This window comes from Mobula birostris, chromosome 2 (genome assembly GCF_030028105.1).
Source record: "Mobula birostris isolate sMobBir1 chromosome 2, sMobBir1.hap1, whole genome shotgun sequence".
NCBI lineage: Eukaryota > Metazoa > Chordata > Chondrichthyes > Myliobatiformes > Myliobatidae > Mobula > Mobula birostris.
The window spans coordinates 74325173-74348681 of NC_092371.1; the positions used below are offsets into that span (position 1 = coordinate 74325173).

At 42.2% G+C, this 23509-nt stretch overlaps 1 protein-coding gene across 1 annotated transcript in view; it reads right to left on the reverse strand.

Moving 5' to 3' along the window:
• The window catches only part of dhx35 (DEAH-box helicase 35), a 112548-nt gene that overhangs the window by 29701 nt on the left and 59338 nt on the right, over positions 1–23509 (reverse strand). Inside the window, exons 11-13 of the mRNA XM_072243090.1 lie at positions 19656–19814; positions 10344–10554; positions 5851–5975 (exon numbers count right to left, since the gene is read on the reverse strand). Coding sequence (XP_072099191.1) covers positions 5851–5975; positions 10344–10554; positions 19656–19814 — 495 coding nt within the window. The remainder of the gene's footprint in view (positions 1–5850; positions 5976–10343; positions 10555–19655; positions 19815–23509) is intronic.

Sequence of the window (23509 nt, forward strand, 5' to 3'; positions counted from 1 at the left end):
CACCTCTCATAGTAACACATACTGTATGCCCCCGTACCTCTGTGTGAGGCTCTAATGTGCACCAAATCTTCACTTTTAACACTGCACATGTTTCACTGCGATATTCTGGGACTTGCAACACCACAACGCTCTGTGATACACCCCACAATTTTCACTGTAAAATTCTTTGATTTGGTCCCCTACATCTAACACCTTGCTTTCCTCTCTGCAAGTCTGACATGGTTCACTTAGGCTTATGAAGTGGGTCACGACCTCAATACTTAACATTGAAAAATGCTTTTCACTCTAGTATTAGTCTCACATTTTTCATTGAAAAACTCTCAAATATTCTTTATACCATCCAGCGGTGCTCTCTCATTTCTTCCATCTTCCTCTCTGCAATACAACATTTGATACAATGCCTTCCCTCCAACTCATGAGAATCAACTAGCTTTGGATACCTTATCCATAAACCAATCACCCTTTCTGAACTGGACAGTAGCTTCCTACAGGACAGTAGTGCCATTACAAAGAAGGCACATCAGCGCCTCTACTTTCTTAGAAGTTTGCGCAGATTCTCCATGTCATCTAAAACTTTGATAAGCTTCTATGGAGTTTCCTGACTGGTTGTATCAATGGCCTAGTGTGGAAACACCAAAGCCCAAGGATGGAAAGGTCTACAAAATGTAGTGGATACAGCCCAGTCCATCACAGGCAAAGCCCTCTCAACCATTAAGCACATCTACAATGAGAAAGCAGCATCCATTATCAAGGAACCCACTATTCAAGCCACGCTCTCTTCTCACTGCTGCCACTGGGAAAGAGGTACAGGAGCCTTAGGTCCCACACCACCAGGTTCAGGAACACATTACCCTTCAGCCACCAGGTTCCTGAACCAACATGGATAACTTCACTTACTTCAACACTGAATTGATTTCACAAATTACGGACTCACTTTCAAGGACTCTACAACTCACGTTCTCTATTTATTTATTTACAGCTCATGTTCTCAGTATTATTTATTTATTTATTATTATTTGTTTCTATTTTCTTTGCACAGATTGGTTGTTTGCCAGTCTTTGTGGGTAGTTTTTCATTGTTTTGATTCTATTTCTTTGTTCTTCTGTGAATACCTGCAAGAAAATGAATCTCAAGGTGACAGATGTGTACTTTGATAATAAGTTTATTTTGAACTTTAAAATCTATTTAGCTTTAAGATCAACCCAACAACTATAAAATCAAACTTATTAAAATACATTGAGACATTTTTAGTCAGAAATAGGGACATGGGCCCTTTTTTAGTCTAGACCTGTCCATTGTTTGCAGGATGCTCTCTCTAATGAAACTCAGACATCCTTCTGGATGAGAGTGGTGGCAAGTCTGTAAACAATTTTTCCATTTTTGCTTCTCTCTTGCATTTATCCCATCAATTTTCACTTCTTTGAAAGGACCCTTTCATTCTGATTCTGATTCAGCAATGGTGGGGAGGGGGTTGCTATTCAGAGGATACCTCCTAATCAAAAGGTAGGAATTTGTGACAAGGGATTTTGAAAAGGCAGAGGCACAGGGCTTCAAAACAGCTTGGACATTTGTAGATGTAGCAGTTGAGTGATGAAAGTGAGTGAAAGCAACATTAATAACAGTTCAATAATTATCTTCGATGACTAAAATCCAAGGGTCACTTTCTGCCCAAATTATGCCTCAGTGGTTGCTGGATTTCAATCCTTCACATGATGTGGCTTGACATGCTCCCTTTACTGTCCATCCCTAGTTGCTCTGCAAGTGAAGAGGCAGGTTAGAGTCAACAACTTGGGAAGGTCTGGAAGGCCAGAGCGGGGAAGTACAGCTGATTTCCTTCACTAAAGGACATTAATGAACGGGATGAAGTTTTCTGACAGTCTAGTAGATTCAGAGTTCCCATTACTGACTTTAGCATTCATTCTAGATTTTCTTTTCTCAAAATTTAAATTCTCCAACAGCTTTGATGGTTTTGAAAACGAGCTGCTGAGGCAACTCACGGGTTTAGCAACATAGGTGGAGGGAAAAGGACTGCTGATAATTTGGCTTGAGACACCTTTCTTTGGCCCTGGACGTCAATTGTCCATTTCTCCTCACAGATGCTACCTGTTCTCATTCATCACCTGCCAGTTTGTACTCCTTCACCTCCCCCACTTTCTTATTCTGGCTTCTGCCCTCTTCCTTTCCAGTTCTGATGAAGGGTCTTGGCCTGAAACATTGACTGTTCATTCGCCTCTATAGATGCTGCCTGATCTGTTGAGCTCTCCAGCAGTTCCCTTAAACACAGGAGACACTACAGATCTGGAAATCCATAGCAACTACACAAAATGCTGGAGGAAGATAGGTGGAAAAGATAGAGGGCTGAAGAAGGAATCTGATAGAAGAGGACAGTAGACCATGGAGAAAGGGAAGATGGAGGGGTGTCAAAGGGAAGCAAAGGGCAGATGAGGAAAACAAAAGGGGTGAGAGGGGAGCCAAAATGGAGAATGGAAAAAAGGGAAGTGGATAAAGGGGGAACGTCGAGGGAGGGAAGGAATGTCAACTCAGACCATGAGAGGGTAAAGGGGAGAAATTACTCAAAGTTGAAGAAATTGATGCTCATGCCATTAGGCTAGAGGCTACCCAAATGGAATATGAGGTGTTATTCCTCCAACCTGAGCGTGGCATTACAGAAGGCCATGGACCAACATGTTGGAATGGGAATGGGAGGCCATACTGAAATGAGTAATCCCGCCTTTTGTGGTGGACAGAGCAAAGGTGCTCGATGAAATGGTTCCCCAATCTACATCAGGTCTCACCGATGTAGAGGATGAGTAGATCACTGCAACAGATTCAAAGGTGAAGTGTCACCTCACCTGGAAGGCTGTTTGGGGCACTGAATGCTGGTGAGGGAGGAAGTGTGGGGGCAGGTGTAGTAGTTCAGTAGGCGTAGCTGCTCTCTTTCCACTCCGGATCCCAGCACCTGCAGTCTCTTGTATCTCCATGATGTGACTTGAACCCGAGCGTCAAGATCAGTGGACAAGAGCTCTGGCTATGGTTTCAGCAACATACCCACTATGCTGCTGTGCCCCAAGCTAGGCAATAAAAATTCCTATTCCTCTGGTGGTACAGCAAAATGCAGTCAATGTTGGAAATCTAAACACAAAATATTAAATGCTGGGAAACTCTCAGCAGGGTAGTTAACACCTATAGAGAGAAAATCAATGAGGGATCAATCAGCTGAAAAGAGTGCCTTCTGGTACAACTCTTTTTTTCCCTCTCCCCTAATACTGAGTTTTATCCAATATTTTTTTCCTTTGTGTTGTTGCTTATTCATAGCAATTAAACCTCTTTGAATTTGCGGTTGCTTGTGCATTAGGTATACATACCTCTGCAATCCGATCATTTTATTAAGAGTCTTCTCAGTTCTTTGAACCGCAACACATCAGCACACATTGATGCACGAGTACAGAAATGCCACTGTCAACACTAAGTCAATTACCTTAATGTCAGAGGGTGACTTTTTAATGTCTAAAGACAGAGCTACACACACACAAAATGCTGGCGGAACTCAGCAGGTCTGGCAGCATCTAAGGAAAGGAATAAATAGCCGACATTTTGGGCTGAGACCGTTCATCATATAGACATAAACTCAATAGAGTTTTTCGAGGATGTTATCAGGAAAGTTGATGAAGGCAAGGCAGTGGATGTTGTCTGACTTTAGCAGGCCTATGACAAGGCTCCAGATGGAGGGTTGGTCAAGACGGGTTCAGTCACTTGGCATTCAAGATGAGGTAGTAAATTGGATTAGACATTGGTTTTGTTGAAGAAGCCAGAGCGTGGCTGTCTCTGACTGGAGTCTTGTGACTAGTGGTGTGCCGCAGGGATCGGTGCTGGATCCATTGTTATTTGGCATCTATATCAATGATCTGGATGATAATGTGTTAAGCTGGATCAGCAAATTTGCAGATGACGTCAAAATTGGGGGTGTACTTGACAGTGAGGAAGACTGTCAAAGCTTGCAGTAGAATCTAGACCAGATGGAAAATTGAGTTGAAAAACGGCAGATGGAAATCAATGCAGACAAGTGTGAGGTGTTGCACTTTGGGAGGACCAACCAGGGTAGGTCTTACACAGTGAGAGGTAGGGCACTGAGGAGTGCGGTAAAACAGGGATCTGTGAATACAGATCCATAATTCCTTGAAAGGGGCATTACAAGTAGATAGGGTTGTAAAAAGCTTTTGGCATATTGGCCTTCATAAATCCAAGTACTGAATACAGGATTGGGGTGTTAAATTGAAATTATATAAAATGTTGGTGACGCCTATTTTGGAGTATTGTGAGCAGTTTTGGTCATCTACCTACATGAATGATGTAAATAAGATTGAAATACTGCAGAGAAAATTTACAAGCATGTTGCCAGGTCTGGAGGACCTGAGTTACATGGAAAGGTTGAGTAGGTTAGGACTTTATTACTTGATGGGCACGTGGCCAAGTGGTTAAGGCGTTCGTCTTGGAATCTGAAGGTCGCTAGTTCGAGCCTCAGCTGTGGCGGCGTGTTTGTGTCCTTGAGCAAGGCACTTAACCACACATTGCTCTAGTCTCTGTGCGAGGAGTGGTGCCCCACAAAGACTTCCAATCTGCGCCTTCTAAGGCATGAAAATGCCCGACGCAGGCCTCTCATGGTCTGAGTCGACATTCCCTCCCTCCCTTATAACCTGGAACATAGAAGATTGAGAGCAGATTTGATAGCAGTATACAAAACATGAGGGGTATAGATATAGTAAATGCAAGCACGCTTTGCAACTAAGATTGGGTGAGATTACAACTAGAGGTCATGGATTAAGGGTGAAAGGTGGAATGTTTAAGGGGAACATGAGGAGGAACTTCTTCACTGAGATGGTGGTGAGAGTGTGGAGTGAGCTGCCAGTGCAAGTAATGGATGTGGGGTCAATTTCAACATTTAAGAGACATTTGGATAGGTACATGGATGAGAGGAGTATGGAGGGCTATGGACTGGGTGCAGGTTGATGGGACTAAACAGATTAATGGTTCAGCACAGACTAGATGGGCCAAAGGGCCTGTTTCTATACTGTTCTATCACTCTGTGTCTCTTCTATCAGGATTTTAATGTCCTTTGCCAGAGTCTGAATACTGAACTATACATATAAAATACTGGAGGAACTCAGCAAATCAGGCACCATCTATGGAAATGAATAAACAGTTGACATTTAGGGTCGAGACCCTTCATCAGGACTGGCAGCTAAAGACAAAAGTTGCCATGGAAATGGAACTCTTGCTTCTTGCATCATGTCTTGATTCAAAGCTACCTTGATTAGAAGAATGAGGGGGTTCTCATTGAAACCCATCGAATATTGAAAGACCTAGATAGAGTGGATGTGGGGAGGATGTTTCCGATAGTAGGGGGCTCTAGTATCAGAGGACATAGCTCAGAATACAAGGATGTCCCTTTATAAGAGAGATAAGGAGGAATTTATTTTGCCAAGGGGTGGTGAATCAATTTATTGCCATGGACAGCTGTGGAGGCCAAATCATTGGTTACACTTAAAGTGGAGATTGACAGGTTCTTGATTAGTAAGGGCGTCAAAGAGAAAAGACAGCAGAATGGAGTTGAGAGGGATAATGAATAAGCTGTGATGGAATGAAGGAACAGACTTGATGGGCCAAATGGCTTAATTCTGTCTTATTGTCTTGTACAGCCAGCCCTTCGAAATGCACTGAGCTAATCTTATGAGCTGCAACAAATTCCTCTTTGGAGCTTAAATCATAAACTTCACTTTTCAGGCCCCATGCACAGGATTATGTTCACTTGATAATAAGTAGATGTTAGGTCAAGATACAGTAATTACTTACAGACAGAAAATTAAATCTCAGCACATTGTCAATGCCCAGTGCTTTCAGCTGAAGGATGACTGGGGCAAGGTTGCTGCGCTGCATCTCTGGCACTGTGGATTCCGGAAGCTTCTCAAATGTTTCCTCTAAAGACATAGCAAAAATCAGTTAATGTTCTAAAGTCTGCAATTCAAACTCTGCCGGCTGTATTCTTACCTTTTTTTCCCTTATGCAGCTGGTGCAAAGGAGATTACTTCTTTGATTTAATCCCCAATACTTACTTCAGAACATGGAACAATGTACAGAAATTGCATTGGGAAACTGTAAACTATACATTTCAGCAGTCTGATTCGCTCTCCCAAGAGCAGATCCAACAAGCTACAGGACTTAGACAGATTATGAGAATGTGCAAAGAAGTGGCAGATGAAATACAGTGTCGAGAAATGTATAATTATGCACTTCGGTAGGAAAAATGAATGGGTTGACTATTTTCTAAATGGAAGATAAATACAAAAATCTGAAGCGCAAAGGGACTTGGAAGTCCTTGTGCAGGATTGTCTAAAGATTAATTTGCAGGTCGAGTCTATGGTGAGGAAAGCAAATGCAATGCTAGCATTCATAGAATGTAACGTTGAGACTTTATAAAGCACTGGTGAGGCCTCACTTGGAGCATTGTGAGCAGTTTTAGGCCCCTTATCTTCGAAAGGATGTGCTGACACTGAAGAGGGTTCAAAGGAGGCTCACGAAAATGATTCCAGATTGAACAGTTTGGCATATAAAGAGCGTTTGATGGCTCTGGGCCTGTATTCACTAGAACTCAGAAGAATGAGGAGTGACTGCATTGAACCTTGTTGAATGTTGAAAGGCCTTGATAGAGTGGGTGTGGAGAGGATGTCCCCTATGGTGGGAGAGTCTAGGAACAGAGGACACAGCCTCAGAATAGAGGGGTGTCCTTGTAGAACAGAGATGAGCAGGAATTTCTTTAGCCAGAGAGTGGTGAATCTGTGGAATTCATTGCCACAGGCTGCTGTGGAGGCCAAGTCCTTATGTACATTTAAGGCAGAGATTGATAGATTCTTGCTTGGTCAGGGCATGAAGGGATATGGGGGGAAGGCAGAGATTAGGGCTGAGAGGAAAAATGGATCAACCATGATGAAATGGCAGAGCAGACTCAATGGGCCAAATGGCCTAATTCTGCAGTTATATCTTATGGTCTATATGAAGACTAAAATTCCTATACAACAGTCCATGACTGTGAACTTCAGGAAAATGCAGACTGACCACTCCCTACTGCACATCAATGGCTCCTCCACGGGAGAGACTCAGGTGCACCAGGTTTTTGGACAGCTCATCATGGATGATCTCACTTGGGCCCTCAACACCACAGCAGTGACTCCACTTCCTGAGGAGACTGAGGCTCCCCACCCCATTCGAACCACACTCTACTGGAGCACCATCGAGAAGTGTCCTAACTAGTTGTTTGACTGTCTGGTATGGGAATTGCAAAGCATCTGACCACGAGACCCAACAACAGATTGGGAGGACCGCTAAAAGAATCATTGGGGTCTCTCTCCCCACCATCCAGTCCATATACCAGAAGCACTGCGTTCGCTGAGCTCTCAGTGTTATCAGTGACCCCTCCCATCCGTCCCACAATCTCTTTGCCCTCCTACCATCAGGCAGAAGGCACTGCAGTTTAAGAACAAGGACTATCAGGCTGGGCAATCTTCCTCCTCCAGGTTGTGAGACTTCTGAACACCCTGATACCACCTGGTACACATTATTTATGACAGCACCAGTAGGAGTAACACCGTGTATATTTAACTATATGTCATTTTCACACGTGCATCTACAGAATATGTTTTTTATTATTATCTGTTAATATTATTTATATACTGCATGTATATGTGTATGGTTGAATGGCAATAAACTTGAACTAGAATTTGAATCTCTTTGGGACAATGTTGCTCCTTATCCCTATTCTTCCACGTGGATAAGTTGATTAAGAAGACACGGGGAACAGGGCACACTTATTCACAGGATGAGGCATACAAGAGCAGGGAGCTCATGCTGGGAACGTGCAGTATAAAAACAACAGTTAGATAAGAGCTAAAGTACAGTTTTTAGTTCTGGTCATCTTACACCATTGGAAAGTACACACAGCAGATGATACGGTTTGAAAAATCTAGTTAGATGGACAGCTTGGCTACACTGTGCTTCATTTCCACATTGGAAACTTAACTGAAGTGTATAAAAGTGGATAGGTTGAACATGGAGAACCTATTTTCCTTAGCAGAAGGTCAACACGTCAAACTGAGGTCATTGAGAATCAATTACATTTAATGACATACAGGTGAGGGCAGACAGCTTAAGTTCACTTCCAAAATATAGGGTGGAGCCAGAAACTCACACATTAGTTAAAGTCTGTGGACAGAATGTGGTGATTAGTCTGAATTAAATTACGTAGGGTGGTATGGACGCAATGGGTTATAGATTCTTCTTCTGTCCTCATTCACTTGAAAGGAACTGTTGAACCTGATTTAAAAAGGTAAAAGGTTTATTTTTCCCTGAAACTTTATTTTAATTATTTTATTAATTTGTGTTTGAGTAACTGGATCATTCTAGTAGTTACTTTTAACCCCCTGGCTTAAATTACCCAATTTCAAATCAGCTTCAGAATTAAAGTTCAAAGTAAGTTTATTCTCAAAGCACATATATGTCACTATATACAGCTCTGGGATTCATTTTCTTGTGGGCATACTGAATAAATCCACAACAGAATAATAACCATTAAAAAATCTATGAAAGACCAGTGAGCAAAAGACAAGAACCTGTGCAAATACAAAAGAAATAAATGAGCAAAAGAACCTGTGCAAATACAAAAGAAATAAATAATAATAATATAAATAAATAAATAAGCAAGTAAGCAGTAAATACCGAGAACATGAGATGAAGAGTCCTTGAAATAAGTTCACAGGTTGCGTGAACGTTTCAACGACGGGGGCAAGTGAAGTTGAGTGAACCAGTCCCCTTTGGTTCAAGATACTGATGGTTGAGAAGTAACTGTATATGAACCTGGTGGCATGCCTCCTAAGACTCCTGCACCTTCTTCCTGATGGCAGTAGTAAGAAGGGAACATGCCTTGGGTGGTGGGTGTCCCTGATGATGGATGCTGCTTTCCTGTGACAACACTTTGTGTAGATATGCTCAATGGTGGGCGGGTGGGGGGCTTTACCTGTGATGGACTAAGCTGTATCCACTACCTCTTGTAGGACTGGTCGTTCAAGGGCATTGGTGTTTCTGTACCAGGCTGTGATGCAGCCAGTCACTACACATCTATAGATGTTAGTCAAAGTTTTAGATGTCATACTGAATCTTCACAAACCTATAACGAATTTGAAGCACTGCTATGCTTTCGTCATAACTGTACTTACGTACTGGACCCAGGACAAGTCGTCTGAGTTGATAACACCGGGGAATTTAAAGTTGCTCACCCACGCCACCCCTGATGAGGACTTGCTCATAGAACCCTGGTTTCCTCCTCCTGAAGTTGAGTGAGAGGTTGTTGTTGTGGCACCACATAGCCAGATTTTCAATCCCCCTCCTATATGCTGATTCATCACCACCTTTGATTCAGTGGTGTCATCAGCAAACTTGAATGTGGCATTGGAGCTGTGTTTTACCACACAGTCATAAGTGGAAAGTGAGTAGTGGAGGGGGCTAAGCACACAGCATTGTAGTGCACCTGTGCTGATGGAGACTGTGGAGGAGTTGTTGTTGCTCATCCAAACTGACTGGGGTCTCCAAGTGAGGAAATCGAGGATCCAATTTCACAAGGAGGCATTTAGACCACGATTATGAAGCTTATTGATTACTTTTGATGATAGTATTGAATGCCAAGCTGTAGTCAATAAATAATTTATTTGTTTAGAGATAAAGCACAGTAACAAGCCCTTCCAGCCCAACAAGTCTGTACTGTCTGTTACACCCATGTGACCAATTTGCCTACTAACCCGAACATACGTTGCTGGAATGAGGGAGGAAACTGGAGCACCCGGAGGAAGCCCACATGGTCACGGGAAGAACGTACAAACTCCTTACCGACAGTGGAGGAATTGAAGTCAGGTCACTAGCACTGTAATGGCACTACCCTAACTACTATGCCAGTGTGCTCACTGTGGTATTGTTGTTGTTCCTTTCCATGCCTTGTGGCACATCGGGTGGCAACCTTGCTGTTTCTTTAGCATATATGTCTGTGATTTTTGAGATGGAAGTTGCTAGCTCAACGCTCAACCCTGCACAGATGGAAAGCGTACAAGGAGCCGGCCAGATTCGAACGCAGGGCCACTCACCTTGAAGTTTGGTGCAGGTGCCACTACACCACTGGCTGGCTCACAGTGATACGAGTCTGAAATATAGTACCCTGATAGATTAAAGTTACTCAACGAGCAACAACAACAAGCTCCGTAATAGCGTTTAGGTTAAATGAAAGTTCTCCACGCCCATTTTCCCACCTGTGCACAACCTGTAGCACTTCCCCGAGCGGTTTCGACCAGCACGTCCTGCTCGCTGGGCTGCGGATGCCTGGGAGACTGGAGTTACCACGAGAGACTCGATACCTGTCCTGGGATTGTAGGCCCTCAGCTTCACAAAGCCGCAGTCGATGACGAAAACTATTCCGTTTATGGTGATTGAGGTTTCTGCTACATTTGTGGCCACCACTATCTGGAGAGAGAAGTGAAAAGACATGCATTGTACCTTTGAAAAGCCATGAGGTCATGCTGAACTTTCATTATTCACTAGATTTATTGGAGTACAGAGGTATTTTTAGAATAGTAATAGATATAAACTCAGTGGCCACATAATTAGGTTCCTCCTGTAGCTAATAAAGTGGCCACTGAGTGCATGTTCGTGGTCTTTTGCTGCTATAGCCCATTTCAAGGCTTTACATGTTGTGCATTTAGAGATGCTCTTCTGCACACCACTGTTGTAACACCTGTTTCTTCGAGCTACTGTCATCTTCCTGTCAGCTTGAACCACTCTTGCCATTCTCCTCTGACCTCTCTCATTAACAAGGCATTTTTGCCACTCACTGGATGTTTTTTTTTGCTTTTTTGCACCATTCTCTGCAAGCTCTAGAGACTGTTGTACATCAAAATTTGAAGAGATCAGCAGCATCTGAGATACTCAAACCACCCCATATGGCACCAACAATCATTTCACGGTCAAAGTCACTGAGGTCACATTTCTTCCCCATTCAGATATTTGGTCTGAACAACTCAACCTCTTGACCATGTCTGCGTGCTTTTATACATTGAGTTGCTGCCACATGATTGGCTGACTAGATATTTGCATTAATGAGCAGGTGTGCCTAATAAAGTAGCCACTGAGTGTTAGTGACCTCAGCTATGGGGAATAACTAGACAAACTGGCATTGCTTTCCCTAGAGCAAAGAACGTTCAGAAGAGATTTTAGAAGACGTGTTCAAAAGTGATTTAATGGCATAAATAAGCAACAGTTTTCACTGGCAGGAAGTTTGTTAATTAGAGTGCACAGATTTATGCAAAATGCCAAAAGCATTGCCAAAGACTCTTTCTTATGCAGCAGGTTGTTATGACCTGAAATGCACTGCCTGGAAGACAGATGGAAACACATTCAAGAATATCGTTCAAAATGGAATACATAATTGTGAAAAGGAAAGGCATATTGAATAGCTGTAAGGAAAGAGCAAGAAAATAGGACTAATTGGATCGTTCTTTCAAAAGCTGGCAGTGGTACATTAGGTCAAATGCATCTCTTCTGTGTTACATTGTTATGATTCCCTGGTGATCTTCCACTGTTAATATTTTAAAGAATTAAAAGGTACTGAGCTATTTTCTACCTTAGTGGTACACTTTGCTACAGAATAAAGTAATTAGAGAAGTGGAGTTACTAAATGAACATAAACTCAAGAAATTCTGCAGATGCTGGAAGTCTGAGCAACAAACAGACAAAATGCTGGAGGAACTCAGCAAACCAGGCAGCATCTATGGAAAAGAGAACAGTCGATGTTTCCGCCTGAGACCCCTCAGCAGGGCTGGAGAAAAAGGCATTCGTCACAGCTCACTTGAGTACTGTGAGCAGTTTTGGACCCCTTATCTAAGAAAGAATGTGTTGGAATTGGAGAGGGTCCGGTGAAGTTCACAAGAATGAAAGCATTAATGTTTGAGTAGTTTGATGGCTCTGGATTTGCCCCATTGAGTCTCTTCCCATCATAGCTGATTTATTATCCCTCTCAACCTCACTCTTCTACCATCTCCCCATAATCTTTGATGCCCTTACTAATCAAGAACCTATCAACTTTCACTTTAAATACACCCTATGACTTGGCCTCCACTGCCATCTCTGGCAATGAATTCCAGATTCACCATCCTCTGGCTAAAGGTATTTCTCTGTTCCAACGCTGAACCCTTCAATTCTGAAGGTGTGTCCTCTGGTCCTAAAATCCCCCACCATAGGAAACATCCTCTCCACATCCACTCTATCTAGGCCTTTCAATATTCAGTAGGTTTCAATGAGATCCCCCCCCCACCTCATTCTTCTAAACTTCAAAGAGTACAGGACCAGAGCCATTAAACGCCCCTTATACATTAACCCTTTCATTCCTGCAACGAATGTGGGTCTTCACTCTAACAAGAGGAAACAAAAGGCAGGCTATCCTCTAAACGGAAAGAGGTTGTGAATAAGTGGAATAGACACATATTGGTGTTCTTGTGCATGAAACAGAAAAAGTTAGCAGACGAGTGCAGCAAGTAATTAATAATGGAAATGGAACATTATTATTGCTTGGGCATTGAAGTTTAGAAATAGGGAAGTAAGCATCATTATAATTGTACTTGGTGGTTACTGTGCATATCTTTGGTCTGCTTATTGAAAATAAACATTTACTAGCATTGCAGATAGTCTGGAGGAGATTCAGTAGACATTTATTTATTGAGATACAGCGTGGAATAGGGCTTTCCGGCCCTTTCAGCGCACCGCCCAGCAATCCCGATGTAATCCAAGCCTAATCACAGGACAGTTTACAATTTACCAATTAACCTACCAACCAGTAGGTCTTTGGACTATGGGAGGAAACTGGAGCACCCAGAGGAAACCTTCACGGTCACGAGAACATACAAACTCCTTATAGCCAGAGGTGGGAATTGAACCCAGGTCGCCTGTACTGTAAAGTGTTGTGCTAACCACCAAGCAACTGTGCTGCTTGTTCCTGAGATGAGAGAGTTGCCCTCTCATAAATAACAAAGAAGTTGAATTCTTCGGAATTCAGAAGAATGAGGAAATAAAACTACTGAAACACATCCTAAGGAGCAGTTGTCAAGCTATTTCCACCAGTTGGACAGTCTTGAAAGAAGGGACATAGTTAGAAGATAAGTGGCAGTAACACATATTCATTTCTTCTTGCAGAGCAGGGTGAACCTCTGGAATTCTCTGACCTGTGAGATTTTTGAGGGAATATTTCAAGAGAAGATAGATCTATTTTTGAATGATTGGAGAAATGGGACCCAACATATTGATGAAATTACAAAGATGGCAGCTATACTTCGTTAGAAGTTTGAGAAGATTTAGTATGCAACCAAAGACTCGTAAATTTCTACAGATGTACTGTGAAGAGCATTCTGATTAGTTGCTTCACTGACTGGTATGGAGGAACTAATGTACAGGATTGGAAACATCTGCAGAGGGTTGTAATCTCAGTCAGCTCCATCGTGGGCACCAGCCTCCCCACCATCAAGGACATCTTCAAAAGGTGATGCTTCAAAAAAAGATGGCATCCATCATTCGGGAGTGCAGTGTTATGTGTTTTACTGGAACGGGGCTGCACGAGAACATACCCAATCAAAACTTCTCCATGGATGGCTTCCAGACCGTTTGGGCTGACCAGAAGTGCACTGAGAGCGGTAAGCGTAAAGGAGTTGGGTGCTTACTGTTCTGGTTAACAACGGATGGTGCAATCCAGGTCATATTACGAACGAGGAACGTGGTTGTAGACCGGATATTGAATTTTTTGCTGTTGGACCCCGGCCATATTCCACCGAGATACAACACTGGGTGTCACGGGAGGTTGTTCCTGCCTGTGGCCATCGAACTTTGCAGCTCCTCTCGAGGAGGGTCAGACACCCTGAGCTAATAGGCTGGTCCTGGACTTATTTCCATCTGGTATAGTTTGCATTTTGTTGTTTGATTGTTTGTGGTTTTTGTATTGCTATATTTACGCTCTATTCTTGGTTGGTGCGGCTGTAACGAAACCCAATTTCCCTCAGGATCAATAAAGTATATCTATCTATCTATCTGTTAAGGGCCCTCACCACCCAGGACATGCCCTCTATTCATTACTACCATCAGGAAGGAGGTACAGGGGCCTGAAGGCACACACCCAATGATTCAGCAACAGTTTCTTCCCCTCTCCCATCATATTTCTGAACCGTCCATGAACCCGGTAACACTACACTATTTTGCTCTCTGTTTGCACTACTTATTATATTTTTTAGTATTTCTTACTAACTTATAGTTGTTTAATATATTTCACTGTACTGCTGCCACAAAACAATAGATTTCACAACATGTCAGTGATAATAAACCTGATTCTAATTTTGAACTGAGACCTTGGAAACTAGCAGGGAAGAGGAGCTGAGACCTGACACAGATCAATATGATCATATTGAATGGTGGGGCACATTTGAAGGGCCAGCTAACCTAACCCTGCTATTTCCTTCTGTAACCACAATTATAAAATAAAATGTGTTCACAAATATAAATCTAAATATTTCTTCCTTTCAAATAATATGGAATTAGGAACTGGATTATTGTCACATGTACTGCGATAGTGGAATATGTTTGTCTTGCATACTGTTCATACAGATCAATTCATTGCACAGTGCAAGGTAAAACAATAACAGAATGCAGAATAAAGTGCATCAACTACAGAGTAAGTGCAGTGTAGGTAGGCAATACAGTGCAAGATCATAACAAGATAGATTGCGTGGTCAAGAGTCCATAACATCTGCAAGATACGTTGAACAGGACGCTTAATAATAATGTATTTATAGAACAATTTTCATACAAGCTATGTAGTTCAAAGTGTTTTACACTGGGATAAAGTGCAAACATGAAAATACAACAAGGTGCTGGTTAAAAGCAAGGTTAAATAAATAGATTTTGACCTGGCATTTACAAGTTAACCGAGTCTGCATAGCTTTAAGTTTTAGGTATTGAGTTCCACAGTTCAGTAGCACAATTAGAAGAAAGCTGACCTGCGATTTATCTTTTGAGGGAGATTGTTTAAAATTTAAGAGGCCTTTGATGCCTTTGTGTCTCTTTTAAAATTCACTCACAGGATGTGGGCATTGTTGTCACCTACCCCTAACAGCTCAGCAAGAAGTGGCAGTGGTGGGAAACCTTCTTGAGCCACTTTAGCACCTTTTTTAAAAAAAATAATACTTCTGTCAACAAGCAAAGGAAGACCATTCAGAACACAGCACATTGCCGCCAGATTCAGTCTTAGATAGAGGGAAGGAAAAGCCAAGAACTCTATTTACCTCTCATACAAAAAAAAAGCACGGAGGATTAGAGAAGTCAGAATCAAAATCAGGTTTAATATCACTGGCATATGTCATGAAATTTGTTGTCTTTGCAGCAGTAGTACAATAAAGTACATAATAGAGAAAAAACATGAATTACAGTAAGTGTAAATATTAAATAAATAAATAGTGCAAAAATGAAAATTAAAAAAGTAGTGAGGTAGTGTTCGTGGGTTCAATGTCCATTCAGAAATCAGATGGCAGAAGGGAAGAAGCTGTCCTGAATCGAGTGTGATTCTGCAGGCTCCTGTACCTCCTCCCTGATGGTAGCAATAATAGGGCATGCCCTGGGAGCTGGGGGTCCTTAGAGATGGATGCCGCCTTTTTGAGGCATTGCTCCCTGAAGATGTCTTGGATACCATGGATGCTAGTGCTGATGCTGACTAAGTTTACAACTCTCTGCAGTTTATTTCGATCCCGTGCAGTAGCCTCCACCACCATACCCAACGGTGATGCAGACAGTTAGAATGCTCTCTACAGTACAGCTGTAGAAATTTGCGAATATCTTTGGTAACATAGCAAATCTTCTCAAACTCCTGACGAAGTATAGCTGCTATCATGCCTTCTTTGTAGCAGCATCAATATGTTGGGCCCAGGCTAGATCCTCAGAGATACTGACACCCAGGAACTTGAAATTGCTCACTCTTTCCAACTCTATGAGGATTAGTGAGGTAAGGAAGAACTGAACACTAAAACCATACAAAAATCCAAAAGCTAGCGCAAATCCTGCCATCTCAGAAGAAATAAAAAAACAGGTGATAAGACAGGCGGTGAAAAGTGCAAAGAAGGAAGTTTCAAATGAAACCTTCAGGGGATATTAAAAAAAAACACACACACATTGGGATCAAGAGATGTTTGGGAGGACTGTTTTTTGAGGTTTCATAGCTGGTTGATTTCACAGGAACACTAAAAAAATTAGAGTAGGCCCCTCAAGCTTGCCCTGCCATTCATTATGAGCATGGCTGATCCATTACTGGGTGAAATGACAGAGGCAGCCCATTGTTCTCTAAATATATCAAACTAAGCCTTTGTAGAGTCATATCTCTGCTGTTCCTCTCCACACCTTGTGGCACGTTGGGCAGCAAACTTGCTGACTTCTTGGCATTTGTCTGTTTTTTATGATGCTGCATTGTGAGCTGTCAGTCAACCCAGCACGGATGGAATGCTTGCAAGGAGCTGGCGGATTTGAACCCGGGGCCACTCACCTTGAAGTCTGATGTGGATGCCACTACACCACCGACCCACTAAAGTCATAACATAGCTTCTACCCAACTTGTTTTATGGTCAAGAAATACCAGCAGGAAAATGAATCTCAGGGTACTATATGGTGACAAGTATACATAGTTTCATAATAAGTTTACTTTGAACTTTGATCTAGGTATAAAGAGCAGCATTCTATTAATCATCTTGAATATTTTTGTGCAGTTCCATAACATGTTTTAGCTCCTCTTCCAAACCAGCTCTCCATAACCTCTCACTTCTTCAACCTTTCAAATATTCATCTACCATCATCTTGCACATCATGTCAGCCTGGACAAACTTGGGTTGTTTTCTCCAGAGCGGCGGAGGCTGAAGGGAGATCTGATAGAGGTTTATAAAATTATGAGAGACATAGATAGAGTAGACAGAGAGCACCTGTTTCCCAGGGTAGAAACGTCTAATACCAGAGGGCATGTTCTGAAGGTGAGGGGAGGTAGGTTCAAAAGGGATTTGCAGGATAAGTTTTTTACTCAGAGAGTGGTGGATGCCTGGAATGGCCTGCCTGGTAGGTGGCAGAAGCAAATACAATTTAAGAGATGTTTAGGTAGGCACATGAATATGAGGAAGATAGAGGGATATGGAGGGATTAGTGTTTGGGGGTTATTTATTAGCTGGTTCAGCACAACATTGTGGGCTGAAGGGCCCACTCCTGTGCTGTATTGTTCTATGTTTGTCCTACCTCTCTCTGCCACAGAGAGCTCCAAGGATTGGGGGTGTGCTGATGGGCATTTAGAATTTATAACTGGGCTCAGGTAAGGTTAGTACTAAAATGAATGATTCGTGTTAGTAAGGACTCAATGGACCAAAAGGCCTGGTTTCTGTGCTAAATGATTCTCTGAATGGGTAACGCAGCAGCAAATGGATTTCAACGCACCAAGGTAGTGTAGTGGTTACCGTGACGCTATTACACTTTGGGGTGTTCTGGAGTTCAAAGTTCAATTCCTGTGGCATTCTGTAAGGAGCCTCTGTATGTTTTCCCTTTACTGGTTTTTCACCTGGAACCTACCAGCCTTCTCCTTCCCACCCTTCCCCCACCTTCTTTATAGGGGCTCTGCCCCTTCCCTCTTCAGTCCTGACGAAGAGTTCTGGCCCGAAATGTCGACTGATCGTTTCCGCGGATGCTGCCCGACCTGCTGAGTTCCTCCAGCGTGTTGTGAGTGTTGCTCTGTATGTTTTCCCTGTGGAATGCATGGGTTTTCTCTGAATCCTCTGATTTCCTCCCACAGTCCAAAGGTTACCAGTTAGAAGGTTAATAGGTCATTGTAAATGGTCCCAAGATTAGGTTAGGGGTACGTTGGGGGTTGCTGGGCAGTGTGGCTCAAAGGGCCAAAAGGGCCTATTCTGCACTGCATTTCTAAATAAAATAAAATAAAAGATCACAATGAGGTAGATTGTGAGCTTAAAAGCCCATCTCGTCATACATGAAATCTGTTCAAGAGTCAGGTAACATTGGAAACACTGTTAACAGTGAAACAATTCTGGATTCTAATAACTGTGGGACAGGAGTTCAGATGGGAGAAGGATGAAGAGAGAATGTCTGGGATGGGTGGGGTCTTTGAATATGCTGGCTGCTTTACTGAGCTTAGAGTTTAGACACAAGAGATTCTGCAGATGCTGGAAATATTGAGCAACACATGCACAAAAAAAATGCCGGAGGAGTTTAGCAGCATCTATGATTAGGTTAAGGTTGATCGGGTTTGTTGGGGGTTGCTGGGGTGGTGTGGCTCGAGGGGCCGGAAGAGCCTACTCTGTGCTGTATTACTACATAAATAAATAAACAAACAAACAAATGTACATGTCAGCATCCACTTTGGACCTAAACAGGATAGAACAATGTACTCTCTGCACATTACATATCTTCATGCTTGTGGATAGAAGGTTGTGCTTTACCTGAATAGCTTTTGATTGTGGAAGCATTAGCATTGTAGACTGAACTGCTGCCTTCACTGCTGTATATTTTTAAGATTCTCCAATTTTAGCCTTGCAGCTCTCTTTCCACTTCTGGTCCCTTAATATTGTCTTTACTCCCAACACTAGTTCATTATTTAAAATGTTTGAGGCCTAAAGGGGCAAAGATTCCATTTACTTATCATGAACATGTCATGGAATTGCACAGAAATATTCAAGATGGCTAATGGCATGCTGCCCTTTATACCTAGATGACCATAAAATAAGTGGGTAGAGGTTATGTTAGTTTGAACACTCCATACTGGGGCACCGCTGTCACTTCACCTCAGAAATGATATATTAACTTTCAGAAAAGTTTATTATAAATTTACCAAATCGATGGTTGGAATGCAAGCTTGAACTACAAAGAGAAAATACAGAAACTAATGCTTTTTTTTGGAGTTTTGAAGAGATTTGGGTAATGGATTGAAGTTTTCAAGATATCAGGAACTGTTATTGTAGATAGGGAGAAACTAATTCTGCCACTCCAGGTATAGGACCAGAGTTGAGGGCTAAACTTTATAACTTGTACAAGCAAAATTTGGAACTATGACCTTCGATTGCAAATTGTTGCTGCTGGGTTTGATTGTTAACTCTAAATCTGGCACTGATAAATTTTTGTTAACATTAGTTATTACGGATTTAGATTCTGATTCATTTGTCACAAATATATTTAAATATGCAGTGAAATGCATTGTTTGTGTTAAAAACCAACACACCAAAGGATGTGCTGGGGGCAGCCCGCAAGTGTTGTCCCACATTTTGGTGCCAAAGTAGATGTGGACCAGAAGAAGAAGAAAGAGCTGAATCATAGAACAGCCTCCACCTTTTGTTACATATTTTATGATCCTGATTTTTTGGTATTCAGTTCAGAGATCAAGAGCAACATGCTGGCTTTCACCCTGACAGAAGTCATTGCCCACAGCACTGATGGACAGAAAATGAGGGAACTGACTGCTGCTCGAAATTTCTAACAGAGGATTTGTTTCTGTATCCCACCTTCCTGCAGTTGGGAGACATTCGTTCAAAGACTTTCATCTGTTCACTGGAGGGCAGCCCTGCATACATAGGAAGAACTCGAAGGTGCTTTTTCATCCCGCTGCGGGAAAGAGCTCGGGCCTGCTCTATCACCATGGAAACCACCATCTCCACTTCCTCCTGCAAAATGAAAATACTGCTGTAAAGGAATTTCAATGCAAGGACCAGTGTAGTTCTGAATTCCCTTGCTCCACTACATAAAAATAATTCACACTATGATAAATATTTGGCTACTTTGCTTTCTCTTATTCAGTCTGTGCTCTCACAATTCTGCCTGATACTTCTATATATCTTCTTTTTTACAAAATACTGACAGTTTTACTTCTCCCTATGTTCTATTTTTAGCACATAGTTGAATGTACCTGTTAAAGCAGCTGAATTAGTTTCAGTTTGGACTACCAAGACATACCAAATAACTTACTTACTGCCTGTTATGCCGCTGGCATTTAGGGCAGCAGTGAAGGTCCTCCATCCCTGTCTGTATAGAAGAGTTCTTCATTGCTGTTTCCTTATCAATTTTGTTTTACCAGTTAGCCCTAAACTGAACCCCCAAACCTGGAAGACCATGGACCACTCTTGGTCAAGCCTCTGCCCTTTGACCTGTTTGGCACGGATGAGCCTACGCATAAAGCCAACATAGCTCTCTGGGTCACTGGGGCACACAAGCCTCCAAACCGCATGATGAGTCTATGGCTCCTCTTTCCAAATAGACAGGTCAACAATTCTATTAATATAATTTTGTTTTTATTTTTCATTTAGGGACATAACACAGTTACAACATCCCAACGAGACTGCGTTGCCCAATTATACCCGTGTGACCAATTAACCTACTAATCCGTACATCTTTAGAACATGGAAGGAGACTGGAGCATCCGGGGGAAAACTGATCACAGGGAGAACATGCAAACTCCTTACAGACAGCGACAGAATTGAACTTGGGTCCCTAGTACTGTAATAGTCTTATGCTAACCGCTACGCCCCCCAAAACTATGTAACCAATACGTTAAAAATAGTGCAGAAGGAATTAAAGTCGCATTATCTTAAGAACAGACATCTGTTACTTCCAACCTTACCACAGAGAGACTGTTTAAATGGTATATAAGATAACAAGATTCAAATTAAGTATGCACATGCTTAGCAAGTGTACTGAGATTTGCCAAACAATACACACTTCATCAGAACTAGGCAACTGCAAAATGCTTTGATAAAATGCTGAATAAAATTAATCTTTATACCCTGAAGCCCAACTGTTTAGCATCAGCAAGATTTCTTTTCATATAAAGGAAGGAGACACGATGCATTATTTTCAGCTTGTCTGCATTTGTTCACATGTGCTACGGTCAGTGGGCACCCAACATGCAAAATACCTCACACAAGTTAGCACCTTCCGTCATAAATCGAGATTATGAGTGTTCCTCAAAGTGGACTCTGACTCACTGCTTTCACAGCCTCAGAACAGAACGACATCCCTCTAGAACTGAGGTAATCAGGAATTCCTTTAGCCAGAAGGTGGTGGTGATTCTGTGGAATTCATCACCACTGACGGCTATGGAGGCTATCATTGGGTATATTCAAAGCAGAGGTTGATAGGTTCATGATTACGTGCTGTGGCATGGTCTTTCTATGATGATGATTATACCTAGCAAATTTTTCTTGATTGTTCTTGACAGAAGTGGTTTGTCATTGCCTTCTCCTGGGCAGTGTCTTTACAAGTCGGGTGACCATAGTCGTTATCAATACTCTTCAGGGAATGTCTGCCTGGTGTCAGTGGTCGCATAACCAGGACTTGTGATATATACCAGCTGCTCATACGACCATCCACCACCTGCTCCCTTGGCTTCAAGTGACCCTGATCGGAGGCTAAGCAGGTGCTACACCTTGCCCAAAGATGACCTGCAGGCTAGCGGAGGGAAGGAGCACCTTACACCTCCTTTGGTAGAGACACATCTCCTCCCTGCCACTAATCTTGATTAGAAAGGTCATCAAAGAAGGAAAGAGATTGGGTTGCAGAGGAATAATAAATCAGCCATGATGGAGTGGCGGAGCAGACTTGATAAGCCAAATGCCTAATTCTTCTCCTACATCTTATGGTCTCTCACCTTCATCCAACATCCAAGGCATGAAGTTTTGCCAAAGGAATTACTGGGAACGAAAAGGGAATCAGCATTTCAATTTTTTTTTGGCCTGCCTTACCTATAATAAGCGCCCTGCTTTGTTGTCATCCTGAGGTAAATCAGATAGCATGTCAGAGACTCAAGACTGCCCCAACAGCTAGTCACATCAGCATCAAAAAAAAGCAGGTTTTTTTCCAAGCTGGTGACCCCCATGTTCCAACCAATTACCACCATTCACTGACCTCTCATGCACAAATTATCACTTGGCCAAGGTACCAGATACTGGGCAGCATTTGTGAAACACTGCTCACACAATGTTCCGCAGTAAATATTGCAGGAGATGAGAATACTGCATTGTCAGCATCTGACACTCTGCAGTCAAGAGCAGCTGGCTGGATTAAGTTCAAACATTCATAATAATTGTAAAAACCATGATTTTCATCAAAAAATATTTACTACTCTATCATTTCTAGCTTGCTATATTAGTTATATAGCAAACTAGAAATGCTAGAAATAGTTATATAGCTACAACAGGTTCAACGACAGTTATTATCCTTCAACAATTAGGCTCCTGAACCAGCATGGATAACTTCACTCACCTTAACACCGAACTGGTTCAACACCTATGGACTCACTTTCAAGGACTCTACAACTCATGTTCTCAGTATTATTTATGTACTCAATTATTTATTGTTATTATTAATATTTGCTTTTTTGTATTTGCACAGTTTGTCTTCTTTAGCACATGGGTTGTTTGTCAGTCTTATGTATAATTTTTCATTGATTTTATTGTGAGAAGAAGAAGAAAGCCCCTAACTCTGAGTGGAGTCATTGGGACGCTGTCATGATGGCATTTTTTTAGCAGGCTTTCTTATTTTTACAAGGCCGAGTTGCTAGCTCAATGCTCAACCCAGCACGGATGGAAAGTGTGCAAGGGAGCCAGCTGGATTTGAACTCGGAAGCCTTCGCTCCGAAGTCCGGCACTGATGCCACTACGCCAGCAGCCGGCCAATTGATTTTATTATAATTCTTTGTATCTACTGTGAATGCCTGCAAGAAAACAGATCTCAGGGTTGCATATGGTGACATATATGTACTTTGATAATAAATTACTTTGAACTTTAATAGCAACCCAGCTCTTTATTTTTCCACCTATCATCTCCCTTCCCCCATCACAAACCACCCACCTTCCCTCACACATGGCTTCACCCAGCACCTGCTCCATCCCTTCCCCCCACTCTCTTATTCTGGCTTCTTCCTCCTTCCTTTCCTGTCCTGCTGAAGAGTGTCAGCCCAAAGCATCGACTGTTTATTCCTCTCCGTCTATGCTGCCTGGCTTGCTGAGTTCCTCCAGCATTTTGTGTGTGTTGCTCCGAATTCCCAGCATCTGCAGAATGTCTTACGTTTAGTTAGATCTGTGATATAAATTAACCACTTTATTTTTATTTCAAATAAATCAATGTGAAAGTTACTAGAGATAGTATTTATGTTGGCATTGGATCCATTCTTCTCCTTAAGGGAGACTAGAGGCCAATACCACCTGGTTGCCTAGCAACAAATATTGTCAGTCACCTTTCCCCAACCAGGCTGCAGGACAGAAAACAAAATCATTGGACTCTGTAGACTTCAGCCCTGAGTTGGCGACTGAATATTTATCAAACACCGTCAGATATTATGAACACTAAACAATGTATTTCATCC